This window comes from Lepidochelys kempii, chromosome 5 (assembly GCF_965140285.1).
Source record: "Lepidochelys kempii isolate rLepKem1 chromosome 5, rLepKem1.hap1, whole genome shotgun sequence".
Lineage (NCBI taxonomy): Eukaryota > Metazoa > Chordata > Testudines > Cheloniidae > Lepidochelys > Lepidochelys kempii.
The window spans coordinates 87,544,173-87,570,685 of record NC_136384.1 but is presented as its reverse complement, the minus strand read 5'-3'; the positions used below and the strand labels follow the sequence as shown (position 1 = coordinate 87,570,685).

The following is a 26,513-nucleotide window of genomic DNA, read 5'->3' as shown; positions in this document are numbered from 1 at the left end:
CTGATGGTATAGCAAGTGGTGGGAAACAGCCAAAAGTCATGCCTTGAGCTGCTAAAATGGGTGAATTTACCTCACTGCTATGCGCTCTTTAATAGGTTGGGGGCCATGTCAGCACAGCACCATCAGAATTGTTGGAATATACCCTTACCAATGAAGTTGAGCAACTCAAGAGAAGAATCATACAGAGAAGCCCTTTAAGCTGGAGAGGGGAGAAAGATTGTCTCAAGATGTGTATGAAGGAGAAACCTTTTGTCTAACTGTGAGTACGATGGAAAAACTGAGTAGGATAGAAAACCTCGCATCCTTTGCCATTATAATTAATTTGGTGTTAGGCAGCCAATGTGCTTTTCTAAATAGAAACAGATTTGGATATTTAATAATCCTTGTGTGAATTTCACTCATTTACTCTCCCAAACAAAATAACATATCTGAAGTCTAGTCTTTCCTGACCATTTGTAGTAATGGCATGTTTTTGAAAATAATGTGTTGCAGGTGGGTGGGTGGGTGTGTGGCGGGGTGGGGGGGGGAAGAAGGATTAGTTTTGTGGTACACTGTAACTCTGCATTTTTCACATAGGTATTTTATACCAGCATTTCAGCTCATTTGCTGAGTGTATTTTGAGATGATTCATAGAATAAAAATAAAATTATCCCACCTACACTACCTCCTTCTACAAAGAGCTTGTTTTGAATTCTGCCTCATCTATTTGTCCTCAGTGGAGTGCAGAAGGTTAGCAGACACACAAATCTTAAGAGAACACTTTAAAAAAGGAACTAGTGCAATCAAGAGACTTCTGTTTGACCTCTCTCCTTGACAATTTCCAACTATGATGATGATAATCAAGGTTTCACAGGTTTCAAATTCCTGTCAAGTGTAATTTTACGTTGAATTATTTTATATGCTTGACTTTTTACAGTCTGTCTAGACCTTCATGACTGTCACTTAGCAAAACAGAAGCACTATTCATTTTTGACATTCAGAGCAAAAATTTGAAATGAGGCTGTAAATGGTGCATTAAAAACACACTTGTACAAAATTCTGCATTTATACATAGTTTTGTGGGCACAATGGCTGCATGGACATTTTGGCTGACACAACTATTATACCTCATATAAACAGTCAGCATTGATCCACTAGCATGAGTGGATATATTTCCATTGAAGTGAGTGGACTTATATCTGTGTCTGCAGGGGGTACATCTGGCTGCATGTTTGTAACATAGATATTTTCATTTACATTGTGAAATTTTCAAAACATGAAAAAAACAGAATATATAGAATAACTTACATAAGGTTCTGGTGAAACCATCTAAAATACAAGATTGTAGTGCTACTAAATATTGGAAAGTGGGTGGAGTATACTGGCCAACTATTGTGCTGGAACAAAAGTATTAGAAAGTTAAAAATATTTGTATTATTTATTACTGATAAGTAGTTGCTGTGAGGATGCTCAATTTAATATTCTTTCATTGCATAATCACTTTTCTGGGCCTGGGATTTCTTCACTATAGTTCTAGGAGTACTACGACAATTCCAGAACCCTCTTCCTTATCTAGTTACAAGAGTAAAACATGTTTACTTCTAACAAAAATTATCAGTAGGAAAAGCAGTTGATAAACAGGAAACTATAGGATATTTCATGAAACTTCTTGCTGCTTTCACTAACAATCTAAATGCTAAAGCCCAGAAGCGAAGAGAGTAACAAATGGTTACATGGCTTTATTTTAAAAGATGTCACTTTCCACACTCATGCAAGAAATAATAAGATTAAAATAAAACATAGCAAGCAAATATTCTGCCAATAGAATTTCCCTTAAACTGACACATCTTGGCTAAATTCCTGAATAGTTAGGTTTATGTCCAGTACTGCAAGTTTGTAGAAACTTTTTCCCCAGAAAAAGTTGTATTATTCATTTGTTGCATGTGCGCCTAGACTAGATTCTAGATTCATGTGCGCCTAGACTAGACTAAAATGAGTAAAAAATCTGGTGAAATAATAAGAGTTTAAAATATGTCCCATATGAACTCTCTGGATGACACCTACATATACAGTAAATGACGGCAGCTATATACGAGACTGAGAACATATTTTACCAGTGTCTCAGAGATGCATAGTAAAATTGGGTACTACATACTCACTGCAGAGACACATTGAATTCCAATTATGTGAAAATTGCAAATTTTTGCCATATCAGGTTTTTTTTTTTTTAAACCAGCCTTTAAATGCCATTCTACTGTGGGTTTTAAATAGCAATGCAGGGCTGATGGACAGAAGTAGGATTTTTTTAAGCAACTATTGATTAGCAGCTGTTTCACTGCAGCATTTGTATGGGTGCATACAAACACTATGGTTTTAATAGGCTGATTTTATTAAGAGTTTGAATCCTTCCCTTACTCTTCTCTTTAACCTCTCACTCTCCTCTGGCTCTTTCCCCTTGCAATACAAGCATGCACTAGGCTCTCATAAGAAACAAAATAAAAACACACCCTTGACTCTCCACGTGTCTCTGCAACTACCACCCCACTCTCTTCTGCCTTTCATCTCTAAGATTATTGAATGCACTGTCTACAAGTTTTACATGGGAGGGAGGGATAGCTCATTGGTTTGAGCATTGGCCTGCTAAACCCAGGGTTGTGAGCACAATCCTTGAGGGGGCCATTTAGGGATCTGGGCAAAAATTGGGGAATGGTCCTGCTTTGAGCAGGGGGTTGGACTAGATAACCTCCTGAGGTCCCTTCCAACCCTGATATTCTATGATACTTGGAGTTCCTCTCCTCCAGTTCATTCTGAGAGCCTCACATTCTGACCCTTGTCTGTTACTGAAACTACTCTTCCCAAAGTCTCTAATGACCTTGTCCTAGCTAATGTTCAGAACCAGTACTTAATCCTCATCCTTCTTGACCTGTCAGCTCCCTTGACATAACTGTAAATGATCTTCGTGAAATCATATCATCCCTTGGCTTCCATGGCTGTCCTCTACTGGTTCTCCTGCTTCCTCTGTAATCACCCCCTTTGTGTGCCCCATGGAGAATTCTTCTCATGAACCTACCAGCTTTCTGCAGGCATTTCTTTGGTCCCCTTCTCTTCTCCCTCTATGCCTTTTCTCTGGGTAATCTCATCTGCAAACACAATTCAACTACCATCTCTATGCTGACGACTCACAGATCTACCTCTCTGCTCCAGATCTGTCTCCTGTCCAAACCAAACTTTTGACCTGCCTAATATCTCCTTGTGGATATCAACTGTCAGCTCAAGCTCAACATGCCTAAAATAGCACTCCTAATAGTTCCTCTCCTCGCCCACCCACAGCCCTCCCTGCTATCTCCTTAATCACTGTGGACAACACCACCATCCTGCCTGTCACCAAGACCCTTAACCTGGATGTCATCTTCATCTTGCACCTCTCACTATTTCCTCACATCCAGGCTATATCTAAATCTCGTTGCTTCTTTCTGAGTACCTCTCTAATATACAGACCTTCGTATGCATCCACATGCACCCTCCAATCTCTCATCTTGATTACTGCAATATCCTTCCCTCTGGCCTTAACATATGCAATCTTGCCTTGCTCAGATCCATTCAGAATACTGCTGCAAAGACCATTTTCCTAGCCTGTCCCTTGGACAATGTCACCCCTCTGTTTGCATCCCTCCATTGGCTCCTCTTCTCTAGAACATCAAACATAAGCTATTTGTCTTCACTTTCAAGGACCTTCGTGGTCTAGCCCCATTCTAGCTATCATCTCTCATTCAGATCAACTCCAATCTATGATTGGTCCATGATGCCAGCCTACATTGTCCACTTGTTAAATTTTCTAACAAGCACTGTCATGCTTTCTCCCATGCTGTCCCTTACATTTGGGGGGATCTCCCCATAAACGTTCACAAAACTAACTCATTATCCACCATCAAAGCCCTCCTCTATCGCCTCCTTTGCTCTGATGCCTAAAAACACTTGACAACAGTTAGGGTGCTGGTGTGCTGAGCCCACAGCTTATCATGCTAATCAATATTGTCTCATTGTTAACTTGTACTTCCCTATCAGTCTGTCTGTATCCATCTGTTGTATCTTGTCTTGTACTTAGACTATAAACTCTTTGGGGCACGGACTGTGTTTTTTGTTCCATATTTGTACAGCACTTAGCACAATGGGGTCCTGATGCGTGGTACTGAACTGCTACAGTACATAAAGTCACTATATTTTACTTCTCAATGAAGCAGCACAATCGTTTTGAAACCGCATCACTCCTTTATTAATAAAAATTAACAATAATTAATAATCAACTCTTACTGTTCAAAGTGCTGTACAAATATTAATCATGTCAGACAAACATTATTCCCTTTTTTAGATATGAGGAAACAGATTGAAAGTGTTAAATTCATCTAATTGACTATGAACAGCTACTAAGAGCTTATCTACACATAGAAATTGTACTGGTTTAAGTTAAATTATTTTAAAATCTGATTTAGTTAAATGGGTGAAAACTCCTTTGTGGATGGGTATAGCAGTTTAAAGCTCATTATATGGGTTTAGCTAGTGCCTGTAGATCTACAGGTCCAAGAAAGGGGTTCAATCAATTTAAGTGTGTTCACACTCAGAATAGCACTCGTTTAACTGAACTGACTTAAAATCACACCTTTAGTTACCAATGTGTGTGTAAACAAGGTGTAAATAGAGCTTGTTACGAACATACCCATATCTTGGTTGGGAGGGAAAGGATTACCACTCTTTCCTTGAGAAGAACTGCTTACATAGCTACCTGCCCTCACACAGGGATTGCCAGGCATCCCTGTTATGAGTCAAATGTCACCCACCCTTCTCAATGGATGGGGAACTTGTTGGGGCCAGAGGTGATTGGGACAGCTGTAGTTGAATGGGGAAGGAAAACACACACTGAGGTGATGCAGGTGTGTCCCTCCTCTTCAGAGTCGAGTGGCTAGCCTGGGGAAGAAGCGGGGTGATTAGTCCCTTGCCCTCCCCTTTCATTAATTTAAAACCTAGCCCAGGCCGTGTGAAGGCTCCTTTGGCTCCATTCAAGCAGCAGCAAGATTTACTGTTGGACTGGGTTCTTTCCACTTTCCAGATCCTACCGTTTTCTGGATGCCAGAACAAAGAGGAACTGAAGTGGGCTCTGCACCTAGGAGAAACAGCTCCTGGAGAGTAAACAGGCACTCTAGGGCCTCTCCTCCCTGTGTTTGTAGGATGCACTCCAAGTGAGGGGTGTCTGTCTTACCATGGGGATAATACCTCTGTTTCCCATCCTGGCAGCAAAGGTGCACCAGGAGTAGGAGCTCCGCTGGGGGAAGGTTGACAGTGCCTTGCACTCCCCACTTTGTCCCTATTTGCAGGTGAAGGATATGTGGAGCTGCTGCTGCCGTCATGGTCCTGCTGTTGGGACTTGCTACAGTGCTGCTGCCCCACCCTCTCTCCCTGCTCATGAGCAGGGAAGTACGAGGCATGTGGGACACCTGCTACTGTTGATAGTGCAGCAGAAGGCACTTCAGGTGCATGCTCCCAGAGCCATTCAGCTGGGACCCGGCAAGATGTGGTGTCCCCTTCCCTCCCTCCACAGCTCATGGTGGAATGCTGTGGACCTCACGCAGTGGGGAAAGCAGCAGCCACAGAAAGGGACTTGGGGAAGTTGGCAGCTGCCTGTCCCTGCACAGCTATAGTTGGGGCAGGTGCTCCTGGGGGGAAGGGGAACATTGGAGTGGCCAGGTGTTGTAGAGGAGGGTCTTCTCTCTCATGCCATGGATGGCCCCAATCCGGTCTCCTGGATGCATTAACAGGTGGGTGAGAACACCGCTTTATTGGGGGAATTATGGGTTTAGGGTCACCATCCCATGGGGAACAAGATAATCAATTTCCTCAGGCCTTTGGAGTGGATACGAACCATGGGAAGGCTCTGATAAAGATGAAAAGTTGCAGGAGGAAGGGAGCAGGAGGAGAGACCCATCCTGGATTGAGGAACAGACGAGGACAGGGAGATCTCAGCAGATAGGAAGTAGGACCCCAGCTGGGGCCATTCACCTTGGGGCTGTAGACTGCAGATTTCAGCAGTTTGCCCCACTTGACAGGAGAGATCCATTGTTGCTGCCCCACCAACTTTAGATCTTTGGTGTCTGACAGACTTGGGACTAGTTGAGAATTCAGTTGCCCCAAGGACAGGCAGTAATTATATGGCCTGCCTTACAGAGTTCAGACTTTTGAGCTCAGAAAGGACTCCAGCATCTGTGGCCCATCCCTAGGCACCAGGTGGTGAGATATGTGAAGTCACTGGTGCACTCTGGGTTAGCTCTCTCCACCAGTAGCTGGCCTGTCCTTTGGTGAAAGGTTTCCCAGTCCCACACAGAGATTTCATTGTGCAAAATTCTTAGAGGAATGGTTCAGAGGTGACAGACACAGGAGAGAGGACAGGCACTCCATAATCATAGACATTCTTGCAAGGTTATTAAATGCTCTACCCAGCACATGAAGTTTTGGGACAGAGGCCATTTTATTTAAGGCAGCATTTGTTCTGGCCTTTTTTTGGCACTTCTAGGTGCCTCAGTTGGATGCAGACACATCCAGGCAAGCACTGGAATTATCAGATATACATTTGTCACCCACAGCAGAGTTGCTATGCTTAAGGTAGTCTAAAATGGACCAGAATGGAAAGGGGCTTCTGTGGTGTAATGGGAATGTGTGGCTGAATGCCTCTGTCCTGGCCATACAGAGCCAGAAGCCGGGCCCACTGCCTATTCATGGGAATGGTAGCTTCCTTACAAACTACCAGTTTGCTGAGGTAATGAAGAAAGCTTTGGCCTACAGCAAACTCAACTCAGCTAACTTTGGTACACATTCTTTCAAGATTGGGGCAGCAACACTGGCAGCATCGAAAGGTTTTGATTTTTGCAAGGTTCAGGCTATAGGGTATTAGAAAACTAATTGTTACAGGACTTATGTCCACCCCAAGAGAAAGGTTACTGGAAATGGCAATAAGCACAACTAAACCTGTCTGTTTCTGATTCCAAGGGCTATCCAAAGCATAGTCAATGTTTGGACTGTGGGCACTCTATAGAACATGGGGCTCACAAGGTGCTGGCCAGGTCAGCAGGTGGATAAGGGAAACCATGGAAGAAAGAAAAGGAGTATTTGTGCCACCTTAGAGACTAACCAATTTATTTAAGCATAAGCTTTCGTGAGCTACAGCTCACTTCATCGGATGCATCTGTAGCTCACGAAAGCTTATGCTCAAATAAATTGGTTAGTCTCTAAGGTGCCACAAGTACTCCTTTTCTTTTTGCGAATACAGACTAACACGGCTGCTACTCTGAAACCTGTCATCATGGAAGAAAGTGAACCTTGAGGTTACTATGATACTGTTGGAGACTGGTGGTTCTGTGGTCAAGCACAGGGACACTTGTTATAATTGGCCTGAGTTTTTCAGGGATAATGGAGTACATTTGTCAGATGCAGGAACTTAGAAATGTGAGAGAATGAATTGGGCAGGAGCTCTGATACCAGGCATTATGGGTGGACAGGGGCATGACAAAGCAAGCTGCTGGTACCAACCAATGGCAGGTTTTCCAGTTCAGTCAAAATGATTAAAGAATGGTTCATAGAAGTAAAAGATCTGGGATTCTGCTGATGAGCCTTGTGCCCATGGAATAGGGGAAGATACTGTGACCTTCATCAGCCATCTTTAGTACTCTCTCCCCCTCACTGCGGGAGGGGAAGGGAGTGGCAGTACAATACAAAAGAGTGAGTCGAGTCCTAGGGTTAGGCTGAGGAAAGTTTACCCTGAGTTATGCATTGTACGGTAGGAGCCTGACAGATGACTGTATGGATGACAGAGCAGGCGGTGCCCTTCCCTGCATAAAGTTTAATAAAGGTGCAGCTTCCCTGTGTTTGTCCTCATTTGCTGCCATGTCTACATCAGTATGGCTTGGCTGAGCTGAAGTAAGTTACTTTGTCAGGAGAGAGCTATAAGCAGGGTGAGTTTAATAGTTTTTCTGAACTGTGGGATACCTTGAGAACCAGCATCATCCTGGAATAAGGGGATAAGCCTCATTGAAAGAAGCCTTTTGCATTTTATCATCTGAACTCTGGATTCAGTCAGTCTTTTGCCTACATTTAGCTAAATCCCAGTATCCTCTAGCCCTCAGTTTGCCTGTTTTGTCACAATATTACATAGATGCAATTGAAAATACTTTTAAATTGCAAGGCTTAGGTTTAGGGAAAGGAGAGAGAGAGACCTGGCATTTTTCAGTTTCTCTAGGAACCTAAGATTATTTTAAAGGCAGTGGCCCTCAGATTTGCTTTTCATGAAAACGCTAAGCTATATTTAACAGTGGGATAATTCAGACCAGTGTCTCAACACCCTGAAGATTATTTTCAAAAAGCCTTGTGTTTTCTGCTCAATAATAAAATCTTTTCTGATCAATACCCCAAAGCAAAACTAAGAACATTATGATTCAATATTCTGGTAGCCTTGCCCTTATATATTCTTTGTTAGGTCATGTTCTACCATGTTACAGTTGGAGCAGCAGCTCATATTCTAAGCTTAGTTTGGACACTATATTTAAGAAAAAAAAAAGTGAGCTGCACAGGCCACAGCTGATATTCGGTAATCTAGGTCATAATCAAACATGCCATACACATTCATTCTATAAGGGCCCTGTCATAACCATAGGGGTAGCCTAAATTCCTCCTTACCTGTAAGGAGTTAAGAAGATCAAGTAACCTGGTTGGCACCTGACCAAAGAACCAATGAAGACAAAAGATACTTTCAAATCTGCAAGGGGGCGGGAGGAGAGGTTTTGTTTTGGATTCTTTGTTTTTCTGTGCCTTTCGCTCTTGGGACTAAGAGGGACTGGACATCAATCCATGTTCTCCAAATCTTTCTAAACAAGTCTTTCATATTTCAAACTTGTAAGTAACAGCCAGGCAAGGTGTATTAGTTTATCTTTGTTTTCTCAACTTGGTGTAAGAGGAAAAGATGAGGGAAAGTATGACGTGCTAGAAGGCAACGCCATACACGCTGGTTCTAAGGGCACCAGGAGCAACCTCTCTTTCGCAGGTTAAGAGGACACTTGATCATGCTATAAGTACCTACTCTGGGAGAAAACATTTGATTTTAGGTAGTTTTTAAGGGCCTGTTCCACTGAAGAGAATGGGAGTCTTTCCAGTGGCTAGACATTGAAACTATCAACATTCTGATTAGAAACAGGAAGCAACTAACAGTGGGGATAGTCAACCATTGGCATAGTTTACTGAGGGAAGAGGTTGAGTCATTTACATAGAAATTGGATGTTTTTCTAAAAAATATTCTAGTTCATCAGAAGTATTTGGCCTCAAAAGTGTTTACTTACATAAGGGGGAAGAATAAATCCCTTCCACTGCAGGAATTAAGTAAGGGTCAATCTCCATAGTTTATGTTATCCAGGGAATCAGACTAAAATGATGATTGTAGCCTTAAATTCTATGAAATTCTCTGGCTGTATTCGCTGCAATGAATGAGCTCCAAGGATCACTGTGACACTACCCCTGGAGCTTTCTCCCTAAGAAGAGTACTCCACAGTACAGATGGATTCTGCTTTTATGTTAACACATTCTCAGGCTTTGTTATTTTCCAATAGATTCCATTTTAATTGCCGGGGGGATGAAATACACAGTACACTCTTCCTTTCCCCAAGGAGGTCTCCTCACTCCATTGAAAGGTATCTGCAGTGTGTGGAAACAGCAGCTGGGAGGAATGCTGCAGAGATGGTTGACTCCCACCTCTTTCCATGACAATCAGCCGTAGTCTGTTTCTACACTCTCAATTAAACCAATTTAAAGCCAATGAAAATTTGATTAGATCAAACCCATTTGATTAGAAGAAAGTCTTAGCCAAATGGACTTGTAAGTCCTTAAAGTATCCTGTGAGCCAACTGTGATTCAAAGCCACTAGAAAATTGAGGAATTCCCCTTCTCTGGTCCTGCACCAAATGCAGGTTGGCTGAACAAGAGAATCTGTCCCTTAATTTCAAAATTTGGTCAAAATAGATTGTTACTTCCCCTAGAATTTATGTCCCATGCTTTAACATCAAACTGATTTTTGCAAATAAATGATCAACTCCTGAATATGAGGTTTTATAATGGAAAAGCTGTCAAATCCTTAATTCCTGTACCTGAATGGTGGCACTATGATACTATCATTACTTTGCAACCAAAGTGCATGTTTGGCACTGGGAAATTACTACTTTTCAAAGACTTAAGTAATGATTTAGATGTGATGATTATTTGTCCTACTGCTGTTTTTAAAGCAGAATCTATTTCCTGCATTTTTATCTCTTACTATATATTTCTGCTAATGCTGCCTTCTACACAGATGACCCCTCTTTTGTGTTTGTTGCCCACAAACATTCATGCATTTTGACTTTTACTGCTCTAAGCCAATAATAATACAGTACAGGGAAAAGATTCAGTGTATCTCCAGGGAGTTATCCTGTGCAGCGATGTTACATTCACCTTATACAGAAAGCATGCTCTCAAAATTATACATTTCAGCTGGTATTGTTTATATGATGCTTTTACAAGTTACACATCTCTTTACATGTCTCTAAAATCAAACCCATCCATTGTCCCAGTTCCCTAACATGTGCTGTTCCTTCCCTAACTTTGTTTTAGAGGCATTCCAGATACTGGTCCATGCAGACTTCAGTCTTGTAGTAAGACAGATAATGAACATATCTTTATTTTGAGATGTTTCCTATATACCAAAGCTTACTTCAGCTAATGCAAGGTGTTATGGGATATTTAACATAGCGGAACAGGAGTACAGTAAATTTGGCCAATATAACTATTATATTATTTGTGCTTAATGAAAACATGGTGCAGATAACAATATTATTAATATGATGCATGCACTTGCCAGCATATATTGGTCAACACTAATTATTACTATGGGTATTACTATGCTTAGATTAATCTACACAAGATTATTAAAATTAATCACATAAGTGATGTCAAAGTCAAATAATTCTGAATGAAGGCATCCACAATTACTATTGTGAGTCTCTATGGTTTTATGTAAGGATTATCCTGAACAATCTATCTTTAAAAAAATATGTGACAATCGCAGTCTATATCAACACATTACAATGCAGGATTTATGGCCAACCTGAAGCTAGTATAGAGTCAGTTTAGCCCAGCAGAATATATACAGTCCAAAATTAAACCTAGAGGAGGGCAGAGAACTAATAGTGTTAACAAATTAAGACCTTGTTTATCCCAAGAGGAGGAGGGGAACTGAATGCAGCTTTCACAATGCCTTTAATGTATGTAAAGCTTTTAGATATGATCATCTCTGAATACATGTCTGTAGACAAATAATTATTTCCAAGCTTACCACACCAGCCCAATGGCAGAATGGACATTTTGAGATCCAGGCTTTACCTCTCAGTGGAACTTATAGTTTGTATTCCATCTTCATCCTCAGACAGTATTTCTGGACCTGTTACTATTCCAGAAATACTGATTTACCAAAGCTGTGATGTTATTCCCAAATGTACTGTACCACAAGGAGCACATTAGACACTAGGCAGTAAAGTACCTTTAAACTAAGCCTTGTAAAACTGTGTTAAGAAACACTTTTTAAAACTTCTGTTTATGGGGAGGTAATGTATAAAACACAGAAAGTGTACCTATAAACCTGTAGAAGGAATATAAAGTAAATATATCCCATATACTATTCATGGGGGAATTCTGCACCACAGTGTGTGCTCAGAATTCATGCCCTAAGCAGATTTCTTTGCTTTCTCATCATTTGCTGCAGGGAAGCAAAGGAAAGCCTCAAGAGTGGTCACGCATCCTTCCCCAGCAGTGCAGGCGCGTCATTTCCAGCCCGGAGAAGTCAGCAGAGAGGCAAATCATGGGGGTGGGAAGGGCTGGAGGTGCCCATGGGTGTAGATGGGGTAGAAGGCAAACAGAGGCATGGGGGGGGGATGTGTGAGGTCATGTACCACTAACTGCTTATTCTGAGAGTGAAGAGCTGCCCAGGTGAGGGAGGGTGCCGCTGGGCTCCTTGACTCTGTAGCTGCACATTGCCTCCTGGGTCCTAGTGCCAGTCTTCTTCTATGTGTGCTGGGCACCATCCTGTTTTCTATACAAGGGTGAGTGCCTGCGTGGGGCAGGGCAAGGGGGGCGGGGTGGGATGGAGGGAAGAGACAGTGGGGAATGAAGGGGGATGGGATAGGGCAGGGGGAAGGGGATGTGGGAGTGAAGGGAGAGGTATGGGGCAGGGGACAGTGGGGAGAGGAAGGGGGGATGGAGCACTGGGGAGAGGATGGGGCAGTGGAATGGGATGAAGAAGAAAATAGGGTAGAGGAATGGGGAGAGCGGGAGTCTGGCATGTGGCATCCCCTTAGCAGCAGCAGCATCTGGGGCTCCCCCGTTAAGCAGGCCCATTGGACCCCCACACTAACGAGTCCCCCCAAACCCAGACCCCCCCCATGCTGTGCCCCAACTATCTCCACCTGGATGCCACTGCAGAGTCCCATTACCCCTGCACCCAGAACCCCTGTGCATCCAGATCCCCAATGAGATGCTTGCACACAGACTGCCCCACACAGAATCTTGGGTTGCCACCCTCCAGGATTGTCCTGGAGTCTCCTGGAATTAAAGATTAATCTTTTATCAAAGATTATGTCATGGGATGAAATCACCAATAATTTGTCCAACCAAAGTTGGCAACCCTAAGAAAACCCTCTCACCCCACACCTGGATTCCCCCCCCCCCCCACACACACACACTAATCTCCTCCACACTTGGATCCTGCTGGGCTGAGCCTGCCTACCCATACCTGGTGCACCTGGAATTTAGGACAGGGTCTGGGGTGTTTCTGAGGCAGGCCCAGCCCTTGTGTTGTGTCAGGGTCACATGCAGCCTCACCGCTGAGTCCCTGTTCCAGGGGAGGTCTGCAGGGTGATTTCCCACCTCTGTGCAGCCAGTGGCCTGTGCTGGAGCATGCCACATTTATTTTTTGACAAATTAAATTCGCAGAATTTAAAAATATTGTGTGCAGAAATGTTTTAAACATTTGTATTTACTTTTTGGTGCAGAATTCCCTCAGGAGTAATATAGCAATCTGAGGTGAAAACTCAATTCCTGATCTGTAAAAATGTCACAAGTTTCTGGATTTAGGATCAGCCATACTTGCATCCCACACAATGATATTTTAAGCAAACAGACACATTTCAACATTAATTTCTAAAAGAATGAGCTTGTAAATATTAGAGGATGGACATTTTGAGTTAATCACAAAACAATGAAAAAGGTCAAAGTGGTGTTATTTACTAAACAGTTCTGTTTCCACATTCTTGTGTCGAAAATTGCTGGAAGAGAAAGACATGTACAAAGCTAAACATCTCATGATAATGAGATATAACAACATTCAGTATTCTAACCACTTTACTAACAAAGGAAATAGCGTTCCCTTCAAATTCTTCCCGCTCCCACCCCTTTCTCTGTCAATCTGATCTCATAACAAATAATATGAAAAAAAGACTGTCTTTGAGAGTTGTTATCATCCTTCCTAGCTTCTTTAATTAAACATAACTGACAGCGATAATAAGAATGGTAACTGGGGTTAGGTAAATTCCACCTAGAACATTATTACAGAGAAAAATAACAGGCAGCTATTGACTATAAGGTAGCTATAAGTCACTACTGGATGAATGACTTGGTCACTCTCCATAACTTAATTAATTTAAAAAAACCCAACACTGCACATTTTATTTTACAACACCTTAAACCTAGCTGCACTGTTCAAAATCAAATTAAAGGAAGAGTCTCTGACACATCAACTAATTACTGATTAATCCTGGGTCTATACATACGATTTGATCATGATTTCATTTTCCAAGGGTGTAAGAAAAATGCCATGTTTCATTACGCTTGATTGCAAAATGAGAGAGATAAGTGTGAAATTATTTTTAATGGAATCCACTTGCTCATCTCTCAAGACGCACTTACCCACGATTATATGTGCACTTTGAAGTTTCTACATTGATTGTCACTCACTGTCTAATTAAATCTAAGACAATGAATGTCTCTCAATAAGATTAGGGCTATTATTTTTTATGTGTCATGATGACATTTTGATCCATGTTTCAGAAAAGATGTGTGGTGTTCTACTTACCTAAAATCTTGCCAAGTACAAGGGATTTGATTGCATTGAATTCTGTACCTGAAGACAGAATGAATTGCATCCTTTCATTCTGGTTAATCTGCAAAATTGTTCAGTGAGAAACAGAAGTAGCATAATGGAAAAGAATTCAGTTGGGATGTGTAGGTAGGGGAAAGAATGAGAAAAGGTGAAAGAAAAAGAGGAGAAAAGAACAACTTGTCATTCATACCATAAAGGCTAGGATAGCAATACTAAAAAGTGAATCACCCATTAAAAGGCAGATAATTTTATAAACAACATGGTATAACTTCTTCAGAACACTATGATTGTGGCTGAGATACATTTAAGCATTCCCACCTTAGTATACAATTCTTCTTTTTCTAAACCATTTACATAACGCCTTTGTATTCATCTATAGGCAGAATATAATTGGTAAGCCCTGTGAAGAGATGCATAAGGCTTTTTAAAAAAAAAATAAAAGCTTTCACTTATCTCAGAATGAAACTTTAAACATGAAACAATTAAATGTTATGCAGTGAATGCTGTGCTCCCAGAGCCATTACATAAATTGCTTGCCTTGAAATGCTGGTGACAGTGCATAAGTGCATCATCCAGTTCTTATCCAAATATATTATTTGATTTGTAACATTCAGAATCATCAACATTTATTTTACAATAGGGCCTTTTTCCAATGCCAGTTTCTACAAATACGAATTGTGTTAGCTAATCTTCCAGTTTCCCTAGAAACCATGAATCAACGTAGATACAAAGACATTTTCCTAGCAAGTTTTTCCCTAGTCTTAAAGCAAGTGCTGAGCAAATAAGAAAATAAGGGGTTCAGGTACTCATCTTTGAAAACCAGACCAAAAACTTTGTTTTAAATTATTGTTAAATTGCTACAGTGCATTAGTACTGCTCTCTTGTACCCTCATTAAAATAAACAAAACAATTGACAACTTTTATCTGTTGGGGCAATTAGTTGAGTGTTCCACATTCACACAATCTAGGTTGAACTAGAAAATATTTCATTGCCGACTGAAATGAAATGAGAAGGTGGAAGTGACCTTTTAAAACAGACAAGGTGAATGTCAAAGGGATCTTTTAGCCTAGACTCTCACTTTTCAGCAAGAGTCTGTCGTGTTTTGCTTTATTTCCTTGAGATATTAAATTACAATTTATGTTAGAGGTACTCCTTTTATTGCATTTATTTATTTCATTTTGCTTTGGGTCTTGTTCCATTTGATGACAACCCACTTTTTCGCTTAACTGAATTACCTCTACAAAGAGCATTTCCTCCTCCCTGTTAATCTTGATATGGTGAAGCAGCCCGTCAGCCATGCTTTTGACACTGATGCTAAAGACATCCGGATCTTGATGGCTATCTAGCTTGTACCTAATCTGTAAACTTCCTGAAGGGATGGAGTAAGATATTTTAGTTTCAGAACTAAGGTATGTACAAAATAGCTAGTGTAGATCATAAAAACAATACTTCTTCTTTTGAGACATGCATAATATGAAAAGTTGTACAAATGTCTGATTAACTTAAAGGAACAGCTTAAATAACAGAGAAATACAAACATGAAATGAAAGAAAGAAAGAAATAGAAACAATGACTGGAAACAGTGGTTGGTCTGGATTACAAAGTTAAGATATGCCAGTGCACAGCAAATTTCCACTATGTAGCCTCATAAAAGAGTTAATGTTGCAGTTCATATCAACAGTGGTGCCTCAAATATAAGCCATAATACAGGGGAGAGAAAACTACGGCCCGCAGGACAGATCTGGTCCATCAGGGCTTTCAATCTGGCCCATGGGATTGCCAGCCCCGTGGCGCAGTGGGGCTAAGGCAGGCTCCTTGCCTGCCCTGGCCCCATGCCGCTCCTGGAAGCAGCTGGTACCTTACAGCCCCTAGGCGCAGGGGAGCCAGAGGGCTCCATGCACTGCCCTTGCCTGTAGGCACTGCCCCCCGCTGCTCCTATTGGCTGGGAACCACGACCAATTGGAGCTTCAAGTAGTACCCGCAGGTGAGGGCAGCAGGTGGCGGAGCCACCTGCCACACCCCAGCCCCAGGTGCCACTGCTGGACATGCTGGCCACTTCTGGGAGCAGCACGGAACTAGGGCAGGCAGGGAGCCTGCCTTAGCCCCGCTGCGCGCTGCTGCTGCCCCGGAGCCGCTTGAGGTAAGCAGCGCAGGGCCAGAGCCTCTACCCTGAACCCCTCCTGCACCCCGCACCCCAACCCCGTGCCCTGAGCCCTCTAACCCCCTGCCTTGAGCCTCCTGCTGCACCCCTCCTGCACCCCAACCCCCTGCCCTGAGCCTCCTCCTGTACTCCGCAGTCCCTGCTGCACCTCAACCCCCTGCCCTGAGCCCCCAACTCTGACCAAAGCCCCCTGCTGAACCCCTCCTGCACCAACCCCATGCCCTGAGCCTCCTCCTGCACCCTGCACCCCTCCTACACTCCAACCCCTTGCCCTGAGCTCCTTGCTGCACACCACATCGCCTCCCACACCCCTCACTCCCTCCCGCACCCCAACCTCTTGCCCCAGTCCTACATTCATGGCCCTACATACAATTTTCCCACCCAGATGTGGCCGTTGGGCCAAAAAGTTTTCCCACCCCTGCCATAATATCTAGCACGGTTCATGAACCAATAACTGCTTTACAGCCTCTAAAACTCATAGTGATTGATCATTTGGTAAGATCGGGAATAAAATCATGATATTCTCTTACACTGCGATCAGTGTAATAGCTCTGTTCCTGTTTATCAAATGATCTGAGCATAGTGGTTTTAAGAAGTGACAGAGCTTAGGACCTTATGCTTCAGAACACAGACCTACACATCATTTGAGCTGGAGAACCTCTATTAGCTGTAGAAGTAGGGCTTTTTATCGAACAGAAAGCAATACAAGTCCCAAACACTTGAGCAGGTCTAATTTATCTATTTTCTGAAGGGCAGTGGTATAACATTAGCCAATGTATTGTGTAAGGCAGACAAAATACTTAGAATTAGGAAAACTAGAGAAAAGATTTGAAAACAAGGATACTGGACAAAATTAATTGCTGGCCTAAATGGGCACAGCTCCACTGACTTCAACTAACTTATGTCCATTTTAGCCAAAAGTATATTTGGCCAACTGTATTAGCTTGCAAAAATGTCTTGGGTCTAGCATGGCATAATATGAAATTAAGATAAATACACTGTAATACTGATTATCATAAAACTACGTGCTTCTATGCTTTGGAAGAATGTTATAGTAAACATCTGTCAAGCCTAACCAGACAGTTTATGTCAAAATAAGCAAAGAATTTAATTTAGGATATTTTTATATATTACCAAAGGGTTTCCAGCATTAATCAAACAAATACTTATTTCCTACATGGATTAAACAAATACTGTAGGAAGAAATCATTTAAATCATGTCTTGCTGCAATACTTTTTCATGGGGAAAGCATTAATTTTTTGGCTTTGCTGAAAAATAAATCTTGCACCTAAAGAAAGTGACAATGGGAAAAACATCCTTTGGTTGGGAGTCAGGTCTGAGAATCAGAAGACATTCTAAGATGTTACGATAGCTCTGAAATTCAGTTGTCCTTTTATTCATTTGGTTTTGTTGCTGTTGTTGAACACTCACCGTTTTTGGCAAGAATAACTGAGAGATACTCCTTGTAGAAGGAACTCACATAAAGCAGTAAGCTTGGGGTCCGTGTTGTCCGAAAGGTAAACGTAATCACCTCCCTGATCAGAGTCATGTCAGCGTAGAAAGAAGAAGCATGAGAACTGGAATTTTTAGCTAAGGTGTAATATTCTTGAAAATTGTACACCACTGAGGTGCCAGCTCCAAAATAGGCAGAAATCTCTGAAACAACATGTAATTCAGTTTTGTTAACATCCTGCAATCAAATATTAAGGATTTTCTTTTTTTACAGAAAGGATTTTTAAAATATTCATAGCTACTATGATTAAACTGGAAAAGAAGTATCTGTAGCACTGTTGATCAGCATGGTAGATAAGAATATGGGCCAGGATTGCCCTCTCCACAACCAATCCACACATAGAGGGGACCCTCTACACACAAATTTCCCCTTCCTTGTGAAAGTGTGTGTGTTCAACCACTTCTGCTGTACTATCCTGCCTTCCTTCAGACTGTGTGTAGGGTGCTCTCTGATTTAGGATTTGATGTTGGAGGAGGGGGCAGAGTGGATAGGATGGGGCACAGACTGTCCCCCTTCAATTACCTGGTACAGATAAAACAGATTGGAGCTATCTTCTCTTTTCCACATAGCCCTCAGACCTCGGAGATATTTTGGACAGTACCATGACCCATAAGAGTAAAGTGACCTGGTCCATGGTATTTTTGATATAGTCTGGAGATTAAGAAAGCCTATTACTGTAGATCATCCAGTGGTTCCAGGTGCAGCATAGAATTAGTCCCTACAGTATACAGGCTAATGTTACCTTGTTTCATTTAAAACTTCTCAATCAGTGAGGTTTAAAATCCTAAACAGGATAAAGAGCCTTATCTTGCAAATCTAATTACTACTGTGTACTTCCATGGACTTCACAGGACTGGATCTGTCTTTCTTTGTCATAAATATTTAAAATGGATTTTGCTAAAAAGTTCATATTTCCTTTTACAGTGTATTATTTCTCCAGTTTAAGAACTTAATAATAGTTAGGTGACATATTTTGGGAAGTTACTTAAAAAATAAAAGTAAATGAAACATCAGGTGAAATAATGCAATAGAAATTTCAGCTTTACAACTCTTACTATTAAGAAATAAATTTACCATGTACTGAAGGTTTTATATAAAAGCAGATAATTTCTCAAAATTGGGTTCTATCCACTCCCTTTGCAGTTTCTGAGTATATGTGACTCCTTTACTGCTAGGTGTGTTTATGAGGATGTATTGGCTCCCAAATAATAGGAGTGGGAGGCGCACATGGAGCTCCATTTCTGCTTCTTTGGCCTGACCATGTGAAAGTGAGTGTGATCACTGATAATGATGGGAGTTGAGGTCACTCAGCACTTTGCAGAAGACACTCAACACCTTGTGGGAACAGGCCCTTCATTTTTAGCTGGCTAATAGGATTATTAAAAAATAACAGAAGTATTATTTGGATTATTTTATTACTAAAAAATCAAATCTGTGGCCTTCTAATTGACCATCAATGCCACAATGAATGGAAAATGTGAACAATTGTGGGCCCATTCATATTCCCTGGATCTACACGCAATGGGAGCTATTTAGCTCTCTCCTTCAGGAAAAAAACATAATTAGACCTTCCCCTTCTCCCCACCCATATTTAACACCCCTTCTGAAATTTGGATTTGGAGGATAGAAATTAAGTAGTTTGTTGATTGACCTTAAAAATACCTACCCTAACTATAATCTTATAAAAGGAAACCAGAAACACTGAAAAATGTGATGGCGTCTTTAACACACAACTCCCTCCCTCCCCCCACGCCCCTCAAAAAAGCACCCTAGACTAAAATGCCCACATGCCCTACTTTCATCATGTACCAAGATTACCTGGCTAAACTATTTTGACTTCCTTTTGAAGCTCTCTGGTTCATTATCTGGAAGGTGCAGACAAACAGTTTTCTAAGCCCTCTTCGCATAAGCAAAAGGCATTACCACAGCTAGCAGTTGTAATTTTTTATTCTAATAGCAGGGAAGGTTACTGATGCTCTCAAGTAATGTGAGTATCAGCTTTAAAAAGTACATACTGAATATAATCCTTTGGAGACCCATAACAGGGTTTAAGTGAACTATTCACTGGCTCTGCAGAAATATAGCTGAAAGCATATTTTTCTACATTAAATAAAGGTGAATTAAAAAGACATTTTTGCAAATAGAAGTTTGAAGTGTACAGACATATCTTTTCAGATAGTGGCATACAGCTTGCTCCAGATTGTAGGAGTTGGGATAGTTTGCAAGGATTATCATTTTCAATTATTCATAATGCCAGAAGAGATCATTTTATAATCAATACTCAGTAGTTACATGCTTCCACATGTGACAGATTTACTATTTATGCTTGCCTTTCTTACAGAATGGCCCAGTGTAAGCAGAGAAAGTGCAGTCACAAGAGAATCCATTGTATTTCTCTCTACATTTTCCTCCATTGTGACACAGGTTACCGTAGCTGCTACAATGTCCAGGACAACCTGGTTCAACTCCTGGAGTTATTTTTGCTCTCTCTTCCAGGTCCAGGGCTATTCCATTTAACTGCAAAGAACGAATACATCCTAGAAATCCTTTCTGCCTGGATGCTGTTCCACCTGAAATAAATCCATATGAGCTTTTTAAATTAAAAAGAATGGATGTGTAAGAGCCTCTATGTTTTACAGCCCCAAACATTCCATTATGGTCTATGCATGTGCAAATATTTATAAGCAACTCTGAATGTATATCTTGATTTTTGTTTTTGTCAAGTAATTACAACAAACTCTTGAAGCTTTTTATTGAAGGAAAAGATTTTGCACAATAAAAGATACCAAGCAAAGGTACAGTGTTTTAATTCACAGAAGAGGAATATGTGGGCATTAGATTTAAAAAAAAACCAAAAAAACGATCGACAACACCTCTATGTGAGGATAGGAAGTATGGGCCCCAGCCTGGGACCTGGCAGACCGATAATCAATTCCCTGCTCTGCTGCAGACTTCCTGTGTGACTTTGACCAAATCACTTAGATTCTCAGTGGCTCAGTTCTCCGACTATAAAATGGGGGGAGTACTTCCGTACCTCGCAAAGGTGTTGTGGGTATGAATACATTAAAGACTGTGAGGTCCTTAGGTGTGGGGGTCATATACATACTATAGATAGATAATTTGCTCTTCTCTTTAGATTTCTCTGTGTCCTGACTTTTCTATATTTGTCCTTAAGACTGTAAACTCTTTGGAGCAGAGATCATCTTTACGTGGAGCACTGAACACACTATATGGTGCAAAGAGCCCTAAAGTTAGAGAATCTGGCCTTTGAGGAATTCCTCTAGTACAGATGGCATGCAAGGTGCTTCCCTGGCAAAAGGAGTTTGGAGTGCCTCTGGCTATTCCTGGCTGACAGAATGGCCCCTTTGGGGCTACAGGCAGCCAGGTAAAAGTAAGGGTAGTTCTGAGGCTGTTCTAACTTGTGCTAGGAGCTGAAGTGGTTCCCAGCTAGCCCCAGAATAGGGAAGGTATGAAGGTGGCTAAACAACTTCTCCCTCTACAGCCCAGATAGTGCAGTGAGAGGAGCTAGGCTACATCCATTGGACTTGGGCTTTCCATTTATTTTCCATTATCATGACAGTCTTACTTTCCTGCTAATAAGCTTTTTAAGTGGAATATAGCCACTATTTTAATGCCCGATCCTCTATTTTTTCCATATATATAAATACCATTGACTTTAGTGGGCTTACTAAGCAAGGAGCGCTATTAGAACTCAGCCCTTTGTTTCTATCAGTGGATTCATCTAAATATTTAGTTACTGAAAGCCTTCAGTCAGCAGTCTTTTATGTCAACATAAATATTCAGTTGTCACTGCGGCTAGAGCTTTAACAGATAAATACAGTCTTTAGCATTCTCAGCTACAGCTGAAAAAAGAGGGGAAAAAAAGCCTAAGAGAAACCTGGCTACTGTGGTTTTTAGTCCTTTGATCTTACTTACAAATCTTCCTTTGTGGTCTCATATTTGATTGACATTGTTTCTGTATGGTATGTCTCCTGACAGCTAACATCTTATTCATTATGATATTCAGAGACATGAGGCAATCTACAATTCCTGTGAGAACAATACTTGCCGATTGTTAATAATTTCTGGTTTAACACGCATCTAGAATTAGCTTCCTTTAAAAAGCAAAGATGGCAAGTACCATACAAGTCCAATATCGTCTGCAATTCTTATACATTTCCAATTTTATTTTTAGTTAAAATCCTAGATCCAATTTTTCTCAAATGTCTTTTTTTTAATGATTCTAAGAACATATTTACTTCCTCCTTTGAAGAATTTTGGAGCTTTAGTGGAAAAGCTTGATTTTAAGTGTCCATAAAGCAGCATGGGACAGATGTGGGTTTTAGCTAATGAGTTATTTATAACAAGAGCTGCACACGCACAATTTTTTTTTTGGGGTGTGAATTATTTTTACAAAGTTATTAGGGTTTTCTCCCATCACAGTTAGAAATTTGGAGGAAAACTTTAGTCGAAATTTCATCAACAACTCTACTCAATGCATATGAGAAACAAATACAAAAAAAGGCCTTAAGTATGAATTAAACTTTATAGTATCCCAGAAAGATAACTCTTACCTATATACTGCTTTTATGTCTTTTTAATGTTATATACTACAATACTACATCAAATATGTAACACTAGTGCAACACTAATTTGAATGCTTGTTATTTATATACTATCCAAAGTGTATGTACTTTACAACAAATAAAGGATAATGTTTCTACTCTGAGATTACAATTTTAATACACAAGAAGATGACTCAGGGGTAATTATGACAGTTACTATGCAAATAAGTTGATACATTAATAAGGATTGCCTCTGCTAACGCCATTCTTAAACCTCTGATATCCACTGTTAACTAGATGTTTTCACTGGCCTATACAGGTTCAAAAAGTAATGACAGATTGTACAGTTAATACAAATAAACAAATAAAAAAGTTTGATTATCCCTCCCCAAAGAAAAATGTCATTTAGTCTACCAACTAACAGAAAATAATTTAAAAAAAATCAACCTGATCACATGAATAAGCTGGGAGTTGTTGAAAAGTTACAGTAACCTACAGACTGAGTTAACTGTAAAGCAAAATAAATTACAGAGTCACATTGAGACATATGATATAATTAAAGCCAGAAAACATAGACATTAGCTAAAGGTAATTAATGAGTGTCAACAAAATTTTCTGAAGCACAAACATTCACTGTATCAGATGTGGAAAAAGCATTTGGGCAAGTAAAGTTTTAGATTGGTCAAGCTCTAATAAACCATTCATATTCCCTCAAACTTTTACTATACCATTTGGATATTATAAATTTAAGCAAATGCCACTTTGTATACTTCTGCTCCAAAGAGTAATTGCAAAAATCTTTGAGGGACTGCAAGTATAATGGATGATGTTTCCATTTAACCCAAGGACCTAAAACAAAAGGAATTAGCAATTTTTTCACAGAGCAATAATAAAAATAATAATAATAATTAATAAGACATCTTACACTGTAACTAAAAAAAAATTAAATGCTGTTATAACAGAAGTTATCCATATGTTAGACCTAATTTGAATAAAGCAAGCCAGACTGCTTATTCAGATTTAAAAAAAAAAAAATTTGACCTGCTTACCCCACAATATGAGATGGGTCTAAAGACATTTATGCAGGTGAGAAACTATTTGGCTAAATTAATTATAGATCTCTCCACTCAAAGGTCAATAAGCTCATAAGTGAATTGCTGAACAATGACATTGACTGGCACTGGCATAAACAGGTATTTAAACAGTGAAAAATACTGGTCACCAATCTACCAATTTTACAGTGGCATGAGTTATCAGGGATTCATTATCAGTATGTGCCTCTTCTGGAGGACAAGATTCATGTCTTACAAGGAAGAGTTTCATTTGTATTAAGTAACAAACAATTCAGAAAAGAAGTTGCACTTCTTAGGTTGGTTCTCTTAAATTTCACCAGTATATGTACAGGAGACCTATCCTCCATGATATAATGTTATATGTTTTGCTTTTCACATCAATCTCTGGCAATGAGTTCCACAGGCTGACTCTGCGTTGTGTGAAGAAATAGTTCCTTATGTTTGTTTTAACCCTGCTGCCTATTGATTTCATCGGGTGACCTCTAGTTCTCGTGTTATGTGAAGGGGTAAATAACACTTTGCTATTTATTTTCTCCACACTATTCATGATTTTTTAGACCTCTATCGTATTCCCGCCTAGTCATCTTTTCTAAGATGAACAGTCCTAGACTTTTTAATCTCTCCTCACATGGAAGCTGTTCCATTCTCCTGACCATTTTCGTTGCCCTTCTCTGCACCTTTTCCAATTCCAGTATACCATTTTTGAGATGGGGTAACCAGAACGGCAAGCAGTACTCAAGGTGTGGGAATACAAATGATTCATATGGTAGCACTATGATATTTTCTATTTTATTATCTATCCCTTTCCAAATGGTTCCTAACGTTCCATTACGTTTTTGACTGCTGCTCTACATTGAGTGGACATTCTCAGAGAACCATCCACAATAACTCTAAGGTCTCCTTTTTTTGAGCGAATTTAGACACTATCATTTTGTATGTATATTTGGGATTATTTTTTTCCAATATGCAGTACTTGGCACCTATTAACATTGAATTTCATCTGCTATTTTGTCACCTAGAGAGAACGTGGGTGAGGCAGTATCTTGTTACTTAGAGTATATTTGTTGGGTTTATCTGCCTCTCATACACCCTGTAGCGACTGCCCCACTCCAGCAGAACAGGGATTAAAAGCAGCCCTAGAAAGGGCTGCGGCTGCGATAAAAGGAGTGAGAGCAGCTGAAGGAGTAGCTGATCACAGGTATGGCCAGCTCAATCAGGGCCCAAAACCTCCCTATTTGCTGCTCCTTTTTACTAGCTCCTCTGGTTGTTTAGGATCTGGCTTTTTAAATCCCTGTTCTCCCTGAGTTAGCCCCCAACCTCTTGATAAGGGACTAGGGATCAAAGGATAGCAGGATAGAGCCTCATTAGTAAGCTCTCAACCTAGCCTAGCATACTCCTGCTATAGTCCAGATCTGGTGGTGTCACATGATCGAGGGCATTCACCCCACCCCCACAACAGGTACCTTTGGGAGTCTTCCCTATCTCTTACCCATGCAGGTCCTGAGCCAGTGCCCTAAGGAATCAAGTTCTCATCAGACTCCCATGCATTCCACCATACAGGGACAGACTTCCTATGTGCCAGATTGCAATACCATTTGGCCCAGGCACCTGGGCATCTGGGTGCAGGGTGGCTGAGCCAAATTTCAATGGTGTTGTGACCCATGTGGTAATGTCACTAACTGAAATTTGGCCTGGCTGCCCCTATATCTAAATGAAAAGGTGACCTGGTTGCAACCATGTATCTGAAGCAATGCTCTAGACCACTCCAGCAGCAGCCATACTGATTTAGTCTGGGAACCTCAACTTAAAACCTCAACTTCTTGTTGGGCTATTTCCCCAAGCTACACAGCCTGCAGAACTTTGAGCAAGTGCAAAAAGCGGGGGGGGGCACAGTGGGGGGGAGGGTCAAGGTGCTCACTGTTCCCAGTCCCATCTATTTTCCCTGTTGCCCTTAGGCCACAACAGATCTTTTGGGGTTAGGTGTAGGAGGGCAGAAGACCTCTACAGTGCAGAAGCCGTTGGAAACTCTCTATATTGAGGCTGCTGTAGAGGTATAGCCCATGACTACTTTATGTGAAATTGCTAGGCTCCTTCTGTCCAAACCTCCAAGAGAATCTCCTGAGATCAGACCATTTCTAACTCTTGTGAACCGAATTCTAAATATAGGTTCAAAATCTAGAACTAGCAGGATTCAAACAGCCCTAATTTCAATTGTTTATGCCACACCAATTATATCGCAAGACCATATGAAATGATACCATTGCCACTTATCATACTATATTAAATAGCATTCTCCCCTTCAATTTCTTCCTTTGAATCCACTTGCTCACTATTTTCAAGTTTAAAGTGCATTTAAGGCAACTCCACTCTGGCCCACATCTCGGATCTCCTTTTTACTGCATCTGCCTCCACGCTTTGCCAAAGACGCCAGCCTCAGCACCCCATTTAGTTCATTATCCCACTGTTATCTCCATGCCTTCTCTAGATGTAGAATAAAATCCCAGTCCCTGTGTACTAAACCCCAGTCTCTCCTCAATAAAATCACTCTTTTAATATTTGTATCTTTCACCTGATCCCCTGTGGTTTAATTGTCAACTCCTCCCCAGTATGTAATAAACAAACAAATAAACAAGTTAACATTCTAGTGTGGATCTCGCAATGCCTCTTGTCTTATATGTGTCTGTCTTCGAGACTACATTTTTCAAGGCATTATGAGTCTTACATTATCAACAAACAACATATAAATAATACTGTGTATTTTTGTGTGGATGTTACTAATATTTATATAACTTGTATCACTTAATTTCACTTATATAGTATTTCTATGTTCAAAGAGACTCTCAAACATAAATTTAAATATGTTAGCAGCAATTCTTCCATATATTAAGTAGAAGATGGCCAATACTAGTATCTTTCAGTCAAAATCCCTTCCCCAAAGTATGGTCATTTAAATAAAGATCTGAATTGCTACTGGTTTTGCAAGACCAAATCACAGACTCCCCAGCTGA

At 40.7% G+C, this 26,513-nt stretch overlaps 1 protein-coding gene across 6 annotated transcripts in view; it reads right to left on the bottom strand.

Moving 5' to 3' along the window:
* The window catches only part of CNTNAP4 (contactin associated protein family member 4), a 310,922-nt gene that overhangs the window by 12,494 nt on the left and 271,915 nt on the right, over positions 1-26,513 (bottom strand). For 5 of the 6 annotated variants that reach the window (XM_073344938.2, XM_073344935.2, XM_078852861.1 and 2 more), the window contains 4 exons: positions 20,198-20,437; positions 17,786-18,010; positions 15,428-15,561; positions 14,165-14,252 (listed from right to left, as the gene is read on the bottom strand). In XM_073344938.2, the coding sequence (XP_073201039.1) occupies positions 14,165-14,252; positions 15,428-15,561; positions 17,786-18,010; positions 20,198-20,437 (687 nt within the window). Of the gene's footprint in view, positions 1-12,789; positions 13,359-14,164; positions 14,253-15,427; positions 15,562-17,785; positions 18,011-20,197; positions 20,438-26,513 lie in introns of those variants that run through there. The other variant, XM_073344939.2, reaches the window with a different exon arrangement.